Raw genomic sequence first — 13,138 nt, forward strand, 5'->3', positions numbered from 1 at the left:
TGCTATTTAAAAAGTCACAGACAGTCAAAATGTCCATCCACTTCCCCTTCTATAATTTTTACACATGCTAGTCACCAGCGGTTAGATCATATGTAAAGCAAGCACTGTGAAAAGTCAAACTCAGTCAACAGACCATGAACAGACAAAGCAGGCAAGTTGTGGGCACAGCTGGCTTATCAATCACCCACAGTCAAAGCAAAGCTGTATCAAGTTACATCAAGAGTCACAGCCAGTCAATCCTGCTTTATGTGGGCTTGGAATGTTAAGCTGTTGAAAACAGCCACTTGATTGATTTTGACTGAAAGGACAGCTTGACAAAGAATGTAGATTGGAAAGGAGGGTTAAAGCATGTATGATGTTGACTGGATCATTGTGGAGAGTTGTATGGTTGATGATAGACTCTGCACACAAGTATTAAACATCTCAACGGTGACGACAAGAGAGCTAAGCCGTGTTCACATTGGATTTTTTTTTTAACTAACAGAGACTGTTGACCTGTCCAGTGCAGACCTATGGAATCTTAATCACTTGTAGTAACTTTTCATAAACTGCTGCGTTCTGCGATATTATTCAGTGCGTTTTTCCGCAACCACATCCGGTGTTAGGTTAAAAGGTCAATAGCAGGGCGCCCTCATAAGATTGAGAGAGAGAATGTAAAGTTTACACAGCGAATGACTTAATTTCCACAGGGCAAAATGAATCCAAGTGTGGACACACAGTAGAATAACCACAGATGATTAACTTTTTACAAAGTGAAGTCCAATGCGGAGGCGACTTTTGACAGACTTTTGTGGTGTGTCCCTTATAGAATCATGGTGTGAATGTACACGCACAACACCTTTGCTAGCCAGTAACAGACTGAATGTATACTTTTGACAATACTGAGCAAGATGGGGACATTTTTCAAAGATTGTAATGCTCTGAAGAATGTGATACACCAACAACGGACCCCCTAAACTATTTTGACCAAATCTTGTCTGGACACCCCCACCCCCAAATAAGTCGTAAAGGACATGACACACACCTGACTGGGGGTCATGGGTCAATGGACCAATCCATTAGAGTTGCAGACCAGTAAATAAACTTCCATAGACCCCAATGGTAAATGCTCCCACTTCAGAAATTCGGGAAAAATACTCACAACTCTCCAAGGTGTTCGAGACACACATCAAATTAAAGCTTGTTTCATCATCTTTCATTTTCTTTTCAATTTTTGGGGGGTCAACTGATGACTTTTAGGAGAAATTTCCATCCGAAGATGATCACCCCTGAAAATAGTCCTGAAGCCCATCGCCATTTTGAAAAACGATGCTTATGCTCCATTGCAAAATAGAGCTCTAGTCTTTAAGGGCCCAAATTTCATCCAAATTGAACGGAACTATACAAGCTCACAGTCCTGTGCACGGCTTCCACCCATATTTTTTACAAACCCTCAAGTTCATGGCCCACAGCATGCTCCAATACTGAAGATTTTGAGGGCATGCAAATCGTGATTTGGCCGGTGTAGGCAATTTCGGACCGATTTACTGGTCTGCAACCTATTAGGTCCCGACCACTGTACACATGGGCAACAACATGTGCACCTCCCCAATGCCTTACTGCAGTAGTGTTGCATTGGATGACAAGCTGACATAGACAAATAAGCATGAAATATGATGACGCTGTGTACGAAGCTTAGAAAGTTAAGCATTCCTGCAGTCAGATTACATTGTACATAGTGCCATGTGCAAAACAAATGGACAGATACATGTACATGTATAAGGAAAACATGGCAACAGGTTTATATTTACAGCAGTATGTCAAGAACAGAACACAAAATTACATACAACAGACCAACATACAAAGAATGACAGTAAACTTAAGCATAGTAAAGCCCTTTTGCCCCTCCCCCCCACATCACTCATTCCCTTAAGACTTTCTTGCCTAGTCTCTCCAGAATGTTTTCCAACTAGTCTGAGCTTCTTCTGCAGAACACATAGTGTGCACTACTTGTTTTTCAACACACTTAGATCGTATCGCTTTTCTCAACCCAAAGTGCCTCTATAAATTTTTCCCCAATAAAGCAATTGGAAGACAAAAATAATGAACGGAAGGCTTCATTTGAGAAAGCTGAGAATAAACCAGATTTGCGCATATTTTTTTTAAATTGACGTTTCCAAATTGAAACGTTTTGAATCATCACGGCCAATTTAAGCTATATTCAGGAAAACTGAAAAGCATGGATATGAGATGAACATATTTATCATGTTTGTGGCGTGTGAAACTGAAGATGTTTACCTCGTGTCTTCTTCCTCATCATCACTTTATCAGCCCAATATAAACAAGAGGCAAACAAGGAGAAGGGAAGGACAACACACACAGCACTGGTTAGTTAGTGTTAGAATCAATACACAGTGAACAAAACAAAATGTAACCCACTAGCACTTGTATTTCATTGGTCTAGGACGGCCACGTGTCTGGACAAAAATAAAAAACATGGGTGATATCGCCCTACATATGTTGCGCACCCGTGTGGAACCTGCCAGTGATATACATGTATCTTTGCGCAATGAATACTGCAACGTCAAACGCTCAGTCTCATGTCCGGCAGGACATCAAAACCTTCAGTTATCAAAGGTTACATCGCAGTGATTTTAGTTTATTTCTCACACAGTAAGTCACAATCATTTATATGTTTTAGTTATTGGCACGATATAACAAGACAGTGGGGCGCATAGTTCGCCTCGGGTGCTATGCACACCTCGGGTGTTAAAAACGTCATATCCCTCATCAAAGCAGTCAACAATTGTTAATTGTATTTCACTTTATTGATTTTACTGATAAATCTGTAAAACCATGAAGTGCTGGGTATATTCTGGTTTTTTGGTTCGGGGAGTACAGGCAGTAACAGGTGGCATAATTTGTAGGGAAAGTATAGGAATTAACAGGTTAGAGGGCCCATGCAATGTAAGTTTTTAAACCGTAAAAATGTTGTACTGTCTTTTACGGTAAGCCATCAATTACACTGCTTTCAGCGCATGCTTTGCAAATTTCGCCTCTAGGCCCAATTCCACCATACTCCATCAATATTTAGTCAAACCAGGCCTGCAGGACCAAGTCTTCCAAAATCCACCAAAATGGGGGGATGGCTATTGATGGAGTTGGGGAGGTAAGGGTTAATGCAATCCGTGAAAATACACCTCTGTGTCCCATTTAACCTTACATGTATTTTCAATTTTCGTTTTCCAATTTTCAAGGGTATGTTGTTGACTTTTTTTGTTTTTATGCTAAAAAAATGCATATTCATGAGCAAAGTCAAACCTCAATGTTACAGCTATTTCAGCACAAAAAGATGCTAGAATTTTGGATATTTTGCTGTTGTAAATTTTCTTTTCTTTGGCGATTCGTTGTTTTGTCAGTACACGGCAGTTATTAGCCAATGACCAAACCAATCTCACAAATGTTTGAATGAGCATATTTTGGGTTAACAATTTGAACAGAAAACCCCTAAACTGAACAGTGTCTTCCTGAAATGACATCACAGCAAAAGCATTGATTTTTTTTTAAGTTTGTGCACTTTTTAATAAAATTAACCCGAAAAGGGAAGTCAAATACATTTGTAGTTTTCATGCATTTAAGAGTAGAAAGTTGCACAAAATGTGTTCCTAAGTAAAACCCATCACATGGCCCCTTTAATGAAGATTGTAGGCATTCTGCGAACAGACAGGTCCATTAAGCAGGAACTTATGAGGCATATTAGACATACATGTTGTAGGACCAACCATCTACAATGTATGCTTGAGCAAATTTTGCAATAGTGCAAACTTGTGCATTCTAAGTACGTGTGACAGCCAATATTGATTGGTGAAGTTTGTCTGTCAGAGTAGTTTTGTTTAATTTCAAACTCTTTGTCAGAGAAAGAAGACGAATGGGCTTGGTATTCATTTACACAATTTCCTATTTTACATTGGAATCTTGATTTTTTTTTCCCCAGCAATTTCACATGATCCAACTTTTTATGCTCTACAAGTGTTAACTGTCTATACTATTTTAAAAGATTACAATTTGTAATGACTATCTGAGATATCAACATATGTAATTTGAACAATGAAATACAAGGTGAGTAAAAAAAAAACGAAACCCAAATGGCACGACCAATTTTGAAAGAAATGTTGCCTGTAGCACTTTCAAAATCTAGGATATAAAAAGCCCAATCAATGAGCTTTCTTTTAGTACAAGAATCATTCAAATCACTCATGTACTTTTCAAGTTACGGAATTTTGAACACAAACCCAGTTTTAAAGTTAAAAAGTACACAAGTGATTTGAATGATTCTTGTACAAAATGTACTAAAAGAAAGCTCATCGATTGGGCTTTTATATCCTAAATTTTGAAAGTGCTACAGGCAAAACTTTTGGTCCTGCCATTTGGGATGCATTTTTTTACTTGCCGTGTATTGTATCTAATTGTAAGAGTCCTGACCTGTTCTTAACGGCCTCCTCTTCCAGGTGGTCTGAGGCTGCACTGATGGTCCCTAGCAAGGCACCCAGCTGGGTCTGAACCTCCTTCAGTAGGAAGCGCACACAAAACTGATCCTGGAAGGTCTTATCTGGATATTTCTATAAAGAAAAGGGCATGGAAGTTAGGCTATATTCCGGTCCGTGGACTTTAGCTCTAAAACACTTCTGACTACTGCAACCTCAAGAAATAAACTTTGCGTAGTGTGCAACAATGACTAGTCCAAATCAAACACGCAGTCATGCATTGCAGAGGAGCAAGGCTTACGTGGAGATGTCAGGGATTATGAATCGTGATGAGATGGTCAGGGGTTCAAAGCCAACAGATGAGCATGTGATATGTTCTTAAGCAAGCCACTCTTCCCCGATTGCCCCTCCCCACCAAATAGTTCTCAGGATCGGAGTAGTCCTAAGAATTCTGATTGGCAAGGTTTAAGACTCAAATTCTAATAAACTTAGTTACATTTAAACCTTATTCATAAATACCTAGGACAGTCTGACCATTCCTATTGGCCAAAATATGATGATGGCCGGTTTTGAACCAGCAGTAAAACACGCTGTGAGCCACTGGCCACATTGCGCAGTACGCATCACGCGCCAATTTCCATATGAGGCGACGTTTAACACTACACACATGAGGCACATAGACATTAACCAGAGAAGTGTTTCACAAAACATGAAGTAAAAGTGTTGAACAAAAACACTGAAGATATTTCAATTCTTGACTTTTGACTTTTTGACCAAAATGTTATTTATGAATGGGGATAATAGTGTGCTGGAACAGTTTTAAACGTGATGTTTAAAACTGGGTAGGGGTCTGGTCACCGAACAGTGAACAGACCCCTTCATGTTTTAAATCAACTTACAGTGGCTGTTGTTTGTAGCGCTGTAGAGACAGAGACATTGATGTCCTCCAGAGCAGCAAATATCTCCCTGTAGGGCCCAAGATGCTTGGAGAAGTATGCTGTGTTACGCGGGAAAAAAGAAAACAATTTTGACAATTGCTTCAATCGTACGATTTTCTTTAAAACTGTAAATTTTAACCAAATGTCTGCATGATTAAATGAGACAGGAAACATTGGCTCCAACTTCTATAAGCAATTCCAAAACCAAAGCCCTCTTTGTAATTTATCCCTAACCTTCCCAAATCCTTCAAAATCCTCTTTGCATAATCCTCTTTGCCTCTTTGCAGGATGGAGGCTATAATGGCAAAAGTGTGCGGCTGATTTTGGAGGATGCACCGTGTCAAGGTCTTGGGCCAGACCTCATGTTGTTTATACTCAGCCATAAAACCTGCAAATCCTCATTTCGATCTCTGCCCAATTTATCTCATTTGCCAAACGCCTCACAGATGCTTTCGTTTGTGAATCTACTCACTGCAAAGTTCCCCGGTGTCAATGTTTATAGTGTTATGGGTGTCAATCTCATGAAACAGCGCATCTAGTTCCTTGGCACTCAGCACGCCGTCAGCAAAGAAAGATCGGAAATCCTCCAAAGACAAACAGTTGTCATCTGAAATAGAGATTCAGAGAAATGATGGTATCATTCAATAAATGCTGGGCCCCAATTTGACATTTTTTTCTGGCCCTGATACTTTGTAATTTGCCATTCAAGTTTCATGACTTTCAACAATTGTTTTATTTGTTGGGTAGGGAGTTGGCTAGTCATCTGATGTCATCATTCTTGCAGGATGACTGTATTAAAGCTATAGTCCATCATTTGCAGCCATCCGAAAAGTAACTGGCGTAATTATTGTTGAAAAACAAACTTGGTTGAAAGATAGTAAGGGAACTAAACTCCCTGTGAAATTATTCTTTCTGGGAAGCTGTCATTTTGAAGTAATCAACGAAAGAAGGCATTTCCAACGGTGATTCTTAAGAAGCACCGTAGGAAAATTTAAATTAGTAGTTCGTTTTGTTATTCAGCGCAGCGCACACAAGTATTGGAACGATGCACACGCGCGCGCGGTTGTTGTAATTCGTCGGATCAGTGCGCGACGTCGCGTATATCTGCAATTCAAAACAATTCAAAACATGATTCAGTAACTTTTGATTTGAAATTGAGATCTTAGAATGCTGTTTTTCTCGGAATGTACAGCTGAAGCTTAGCTGAAACTTCATCAGGTTAGTTGCTCAGTATCCTTCATTAGATTTTGAACTCTTTTGTTGCTTCAAACGAACAAAATACACAATTTACAAATGATGGACTGTAGCTTTAAAGAGTGCATCCATAGATTGATTGATATATCATAGATGTCAGATGTAACACGGACAGGAAACAAGCCCAAGCCACATTTACAGGATAATCCATGTAGTGGTAGCCTGACCTTCATCTCTGACTTTAAAAAATCAGGTGACGCCCTTCAAACACGATCTCTGTTTGTTCATAGAACTGACCAAAAAAAATCATCAGAATGTTAAACCAACATTATCTACATTACACCCCAACTACAGCATCGTCCCAACTACATTTGGGATGATCCCAACTATAGTACCAACAATAGTTCAGACTTCCAAACTATTGTTGGGACTGACCCAACTACTACTATACTTGGGGCCACTGCTGTTGTTGGGGTGTAACATCTATTAAAACAAACAATATCTCACCATCTTTATCTGCCCGCCGAAACACCTGCAATAATAATAACATCTTTGTAATTGTTACAATAAAATTAACAGAGGCTGTTTGAGACATGGGGGATATGGAGAAAATACAGCATTGGCCTATGGGCCAAATTTATGGGGCAAATTGAATATTCATTATTCATGTTATTGCTATTGGCAGGTTAAGGCTTAACACGGACCAATCACAACTGGTTCACTGTGCCTGATGCAGTTGCGTGGGGTGGGTTGGTGGGGGTTGGTGGGGGGGGGGATTGGTGGGGGGTGGTGGTTGCATGGCGGGTTGACGGTTTGGGGGGTTGGGTTGGGGGTTGGAGGTTGGAGGGGGAGAAGGGAAGAGGGGAAGGAGGGAAGGGGGGAAGGGGGGTTTATTTATGATATTTATTTATTTACAGTTTGTTGACGATATTAAGCAAGTCAACAATTTTTTTTTTTTGAAACTGACTTTTGGTCAAATTGTTCTTTGTGTCAATGTAATAAAATGGGCAGCAATTGTTAAAAAAATAGTGATTTTCCAGGTTTTTGTCACTTCATAAAAACACCGACGAAATATGCATATTGCATGCGTTTATAAAAGTGTAGGCTACAGAAGGACACGCCTTCTTTTAAGTCATTATAGCAATGGCAACGCCACCGCCGTTTAATACGATCAACAGTGCTCATCACACACACAGTCAATGAGTCATGACACTTTGACAGAGAAAAAGTTATGAACGTTATAAACTTACATCCAAAAATATCGACATGCCTTTTTCCTTTTCAATTGATGCCATGTCCTCTAGTTGATAAAATAATGTATGCTTGACAAAAAAAACCGCGGATTTTTGGTATATTTTATGTATTTCAAGTGGGCTTAGTTAGTGTCCGAACTTCATATATCAACACACGATCGATCGCGTGCGCACGGTACCATGCAGTTTGTAGTTCTAGCACAACCGCAATAACTAATACTTATGGTAATTTATGCGATGCAGCTGTACTGGACATGAATTATGCAGTATTCAAAATGTTGATTTATTCGGTCGCATTGTGCATGCATTGTGAAACAAAAATTAACCGAATAAAGCAACATAATTATGTCCCTGCTCTTCAAAACAAAAATAGACTGCTTGAAAAAAAAACCCACCACATTTTAACAAAATTATTAACATTACATTCAATTTTCCCATCAGGAAATAAATTAATATGTTGCGTATCTCCCTCGCCGTGCGCAAGCCATCAGCTACACACACGTTTACATCATACCTGGACACCACTTGACACTTGATTTGATTTGAATTTGAATTTGAATTTGAATTTGAATTTGAATTTGAATTTGAATTTGAATTTGAATTTGAATTTGAATTTGAATTTGAATTTGAATTTGAATTTGAATTTGAATTGAATTTGAAATTGAATTAGATTTTGATTTTGAATTTGAATGTGAATTGTATTTAGATTTGAATTGATTTTCCATGCTAAATTACATTTTTAGGACATGTTTTCGCTTTCTGGCTAATTAATAGGTCACTGCTATGTTGCATGCAGAGAAAAAAAATGTAGTGATGTCCATATGCATAGACATGCATGCTGCATAATTCATATTTAACAGCGCCAACTCTAGTGACCCAGGCATAAATTATCATAATTTCCATTCTAGCGGTTGTGATACTGCCACTAGGTCGCGCCTCGATCGTTTGACTATTGCGCCCACTTGAGGGCGCTGTACAGGCTAGGCAGCACATGCACAACTCGCAGTAGCACAGCATAGTGCGAGTGTTGAGTTCGAGTGACAAATTATAATTTATTTCAGGTGTTTCACCGTCTTAAAACACATGCAAGATGTCGGGACACACGTCAAAGATGAAGATACTTTTGGGCCAAGTTATTGGCACCAAAATGAAAAAAACTGCCAAGGTTCGGGTAGAGCGGCTTGTGTTAGACAAATACGTTATGCAGGTAAGAATTTACAAGTTTTTACAACTAATCGTGTCCATCGATTATCAATATCATGATGATCAATATATAGCCTGGCTAACGAGTAACGTTTAGTAAGTTATTGAGGGGTTTTTGTGTGGACAAGTTTTACAAATAATGATTTAATTAATTAACCGATCTCGCAAGCTTGGTGGTCGAGTGGTAAGACTGCACTAGAATAAAGCAGGAGGTTGTGGGTTTGTTCATGTTTGAGGTAACGTGTTTATACATCAGTGAAAGGCAAAACGTATATGATTTATGATTTAATCTTTTTTTTTTGCAGTGGCCATCATTATGGCATCCGTAATGCGATCTTCAACTGCTATTTCAGCATTGATAAAAGGCAGTGGATATTTTGCCAGAGACGGCAAACCTTTAGTAAACGTTAGTTTGCCGGATATGCACTGAACATGCGCAGTTACTGGTTTTTTGTACTTAAAACATTTTCCGGTGACAAATTTTAGTCTGGCTCCATGCCAAAATTATCGTTGTAACCTCGTATTCTCAAGATGGGATTCAGACCATTTTATAATTTCGGACTTTATTTCCCTTTTAAAAAAAATCCTCCAGAGCCACGAATCTGAAAAAGAAAATGTAATACTCTGCAAAAAAATGTTTGAGACATGTTAAAATAATAAAAGAAGAATATTCTTATTTATATTTGGGGATGAGAAAAAAAAACTTAAAAATGTGCTGCGGTCGGAATCGAACCCGTGTCATCCCGCTTACTAGAGCCTTTGCTTAACCACTACACCAAACGTGCTGCACAACTTTTGGTGGGAATTTAATACATCTTATAATTCAGCCCTATCTTAAAGAGTACAGCGCCCTCTGTTGATATGGATTGCCGCCGGCAAACCTTTAGTAAACGTTAGTTTGCCGTCATTACCTCCGGCAAAATATCCACTATCTATAGAACACCATTGCAATACAAATCTTTTATCACATTTAGATAGGCCTACCAACCAATCTGCCTGATACTTTCGTTCTGTCTTTAGTAAGCCTATTCCTTTTAAGCGACACCACGGAAAGAAAAGCAGATTCATTATGGTCACTGACACTGAAAACAAATTAATTTCTTGGTTAAACCAGTAAAAGTACAAACCAGTGTTTGCAATTGATCACATCAGTACCATTGCACTCTTTCATTCGCAGTATTACCCGAAGCGGACCACGGTCTTTGCCCACGATGCTCAGGAGGAGGCCAAAGAGGGTGACGTCGTCCTAGTCCAGCAGCTCCCGCTTCCCCGCTCCAGGCACGTCAAGTACCTCATGGATCGCATCATCTACAGCCAGGGGAACGTGACGGATCCCATCACAGGGAAGAAGTGCGACGGATCGTCCTACTGGGATGAGGACACGTTGTCACAAGGACAGAATGACAGTGAGGGGCGGTCAGGGGCTGAGCTGGATGCAAGTGCTGATGTGGACTCTTTGGAGATGGGGAGACAATCGGAGGGAACACCTGTTTGATGTTGAATGAATGTTCAACCTCATCATTTGGACTGACAATTTTACAAAGTGGACATTGTACATACATTTTTTCAGAGTGATCATTCACAGCATTTTCTTTTGAGGTCTTGAGCCAGCCTCAGGTTGACCTTGCAACGACACAGATCAGTCGGCGACTGACTTTTCAGGATCAAGCTGTGTGGGAGCTACGACCGTCGGGAACAACTCAGTCGCCGATTTTGTGCGACCTGAGTGTAACTGTGATGATATTAAGAGGATCGGCATCAGTCGGCGCTCAAAAAAAAAAAACAGTCACAAGAGTAGAACAATTTCAACATCTGCGACGTGTTCTACGACCATCACACGATTTCTCAGTTTTGTGACCTGAGCATAATCCTGGGTCGACCTAAGGCCGGCTTTAGAGAGTTCATCTGAGGGCCAAACATATTATGTATGTAAGGCTGGCAGGACTTTTGTCAACAATAGACCAACCCACCGTGCCTCTCCATTACCACCCATGTATGCTCCAGCCTAGCACGCTATACTTGCGTGTATGCATGTCGGACTCTTGTGCACACATATATCTGTAGCTGGTCAAAACACGATGGGGCAGGCAGGTTTAATTTCACCCTAACTCCCTAGGCCCTTTTGGCTAGGAACCATCATCAATCCTGCAAATTCCTCCAATTGCCACCATGTAAAATTTGATTCAGCCTCAATTCTCCAAAATCATCCGTTAGGCCCTATTTCTTGAATTTGTTCAGTGGAGGGATGACCATTGCCTCAATGCTTAAAAATCCTCCAACAATCACTCTCATGGGTTGAGGCAGTGCTGATGACATTCAGAAGCAGTGCGGATGATATCGAGCATAATGCAGGGCTCAATTATGCATGGCTGAACATCAACAATGCTGGGTACAGCCTACGAACTCGACACAATGAATCCTCCAAAACCAACCAACACATTTAACTACAATGAATTCCATTGCAGAGGGTGCATTTAAGAATGCCATGTGCTTAGAAACATTTTGATACACACATTTAGGCTTGTATGGAAATAAAATCGGATCTTAAAATCCAATGCTGTGATAGCAATGTCTAATGTACAGCAAGGCATTACCTCAGTTGCATTGTACATTTGGTTCAAATTTTTCACTTGGATTGGCTTAGCGAATTGCTTTATATCAGCAAGATATGATATTTTATCTTCTGTTATTTCCAACACTGAGTAGGCATGCAACACACAGCTGTTTACACTCGTTGGAGGGGTACATGTGTATACATGTGATTAGTACATCCACTGCTCCAATTTTTGTTGAAAGTGGGTATTTTTAACAGTAATTATTTTACTGTCGAGTGGGATACGATCCTAAAAGTAAATTAACACAAAGTACAGTAGTTTCACAACAAGAGATTTTTATACAAGTACAAATGTACATCTTCTCTCTTGGGGATTTTTTTTATTGTACAAAAATTGTTCAATGTTCTGATTTCAACTTCAAATTCATTTATGATACACGTCTTACGGCAATTCCAAAAATAATCTAATTTACAACTACTGTTACCCACGGTTTGGATGGTCCTCCGCCGAGTCAATTGTCAACAACACTTCCTATACAAGTTATTTACAAACTACACACCACAGGTGCTTCCTGCAATGTTGGCCTCCCACAAACAGAATGATTGTGATGTGATCATATGCTTAGAATTCAATCGTCATATCGGCTGTAAACAAAGGCTACATGTCAGTGCTGTAGTCAAGTCCGACACAAGTCCTTTCATTAGTAAATTACAAGTCCTTTCATAAGTCCAGTCACAAGTAACAGGGGATGAGCAATAACAAGGGAATGCCTTTGTCAAAGCTCATTTGAATAGCTTGTGACTTGACTTGGGACTGGAGGACTTGTGATGGATTTGTGATGGACTAAACTACAACACTACATGTCTGTTCAGCTGTAACAAGTCAAACTTTCCGCCAACATCCTACACAGATTTAGAAACCATTGTAAACCACTGGAGGACTTGTCCCTTTACTCTCATTTATCAAGGTCATGCGGTTGTTTATGGTGTAAATCGAGGACACATATGTGCAACATCATCAGTGGATCGAGGACAGGAACCAAATCGAGGACGACCTCGATTGGAAAACGTGTACAAAACCAATGAGAGCTATTGTGAAAAAGTGAAAGTACAAACAAAGGAAAAGGGAAGAGGAACAAAACAAAGTCCTCGATTTACACCATAAACAAACATGTCTACATGAATGTGTGTTCCCTAAAAATGATACAAATTTTGAACCACTCCTGTGGAGAAACAACCTTTCAGTTTTCTCCATTGATCAAAATCCAAGAATTGCACTGTAATTAACACAAATTGCATTAATTACAAATACAAAGTATCCATTCAGATTATTGGCACAATAGCACAATTAGCTCGGCACAATAATATCTCAAATATGTATGCATTGGACGATGCAAATTATAAACAGATTGTGGCTTTGTGAGTGACGAGTACAACTAGGAAGAAGTTTACGGATATATTATATGAAGTTACTAATAGAAGTGGTTCGTGATTTGCTCAGTATTATCTGTCAAGAAGTCACTCCACATGCAG

The 13,138-nt window shown here is 39.6% G+C and overlaps 2 protein-coding genes across 2 annotated transcripts; one reads left to right on the forward strand and one right to left on the reverse strand.

Moving 5' to 3' along the window:
* Window positions 1-4,461: 4,461 nt before the first annotated feature.
* LOC119738424 (N-terminal EF-hand calcium-binding protein 1-like) lies at window positions 4,462-8,042 on the reverse strand (the record flags this gene model as incomplete). Its single annotated transcript, XM_038213321.1, is given in 5 exon segments — window positions 4,462-4,598; window positions 5,363-5,460; window positions 5,874-6,008; window positions 7,103-7,127; window positions 7,846-8,042. Coding segments are annotated over 5 exon segments (440 nt in total), but the record flags the coding sequence as incomplete, so codon positions are not given.
* Window positions 8,043-8,837: 795 nt separating this feature from the next.
* On the forward strand, window positions 8,838-11,649 carry LOC119738566 (28S ribosomal protein S17, mitochondrial-like). Its single transcript, XM_038213473.1, has 2 exons — window positions 8,838-9,055; window positions 10,229-11,649. The coding sequence occupies exons 1-2, from the start codon at window positions 8,939-8,941 to the stop codon at window positions 10,544-10,546; spliced, it is 435 nt and encodes a 144-aa protein (XP_038069401.1). The 5' UTR covers window positions 8,838-8,938; the 3' UTR covers window positions 10,547-11,649.
* Window positions 11,650-13,138: the final 1,489 nt, after the last annotated feature.

Source organism: Patiria miniata, unplaced genomic scaffold (assembly GCF_015706575.1).
Source record: "Patiria miniata isolate m_02_andy unplaced genomic scaffold, ASM1570657v1 HiC_scaffold_3, whole genome shotgun sequence".
In the NCBI taxonomy this organism is placed as follows: domain Eukaryota; kingdom Metazoa; phylum Echinodermata; class Asteroidea; order Valvatida; family Asterinidae; genus Patiria; species Patiria miniata.

Excerpts from the sequence above, each read along its gene's own strand:
- LOC119738566 (XM_038213473.1), top strand. The coding sequence starts at position 8,939 with ATGTCGGGACACACGTCAAAGATGAAGATACTTTTGGGCCAAGTTATT. Across the intron at positions 9,056-10,228 it reads TAGACAAATACGTTATGCAG|TATTACCCGAAGCGGACCAC; the intron begins GTAAGAATTTAC and ends TTTCATTCGCAG.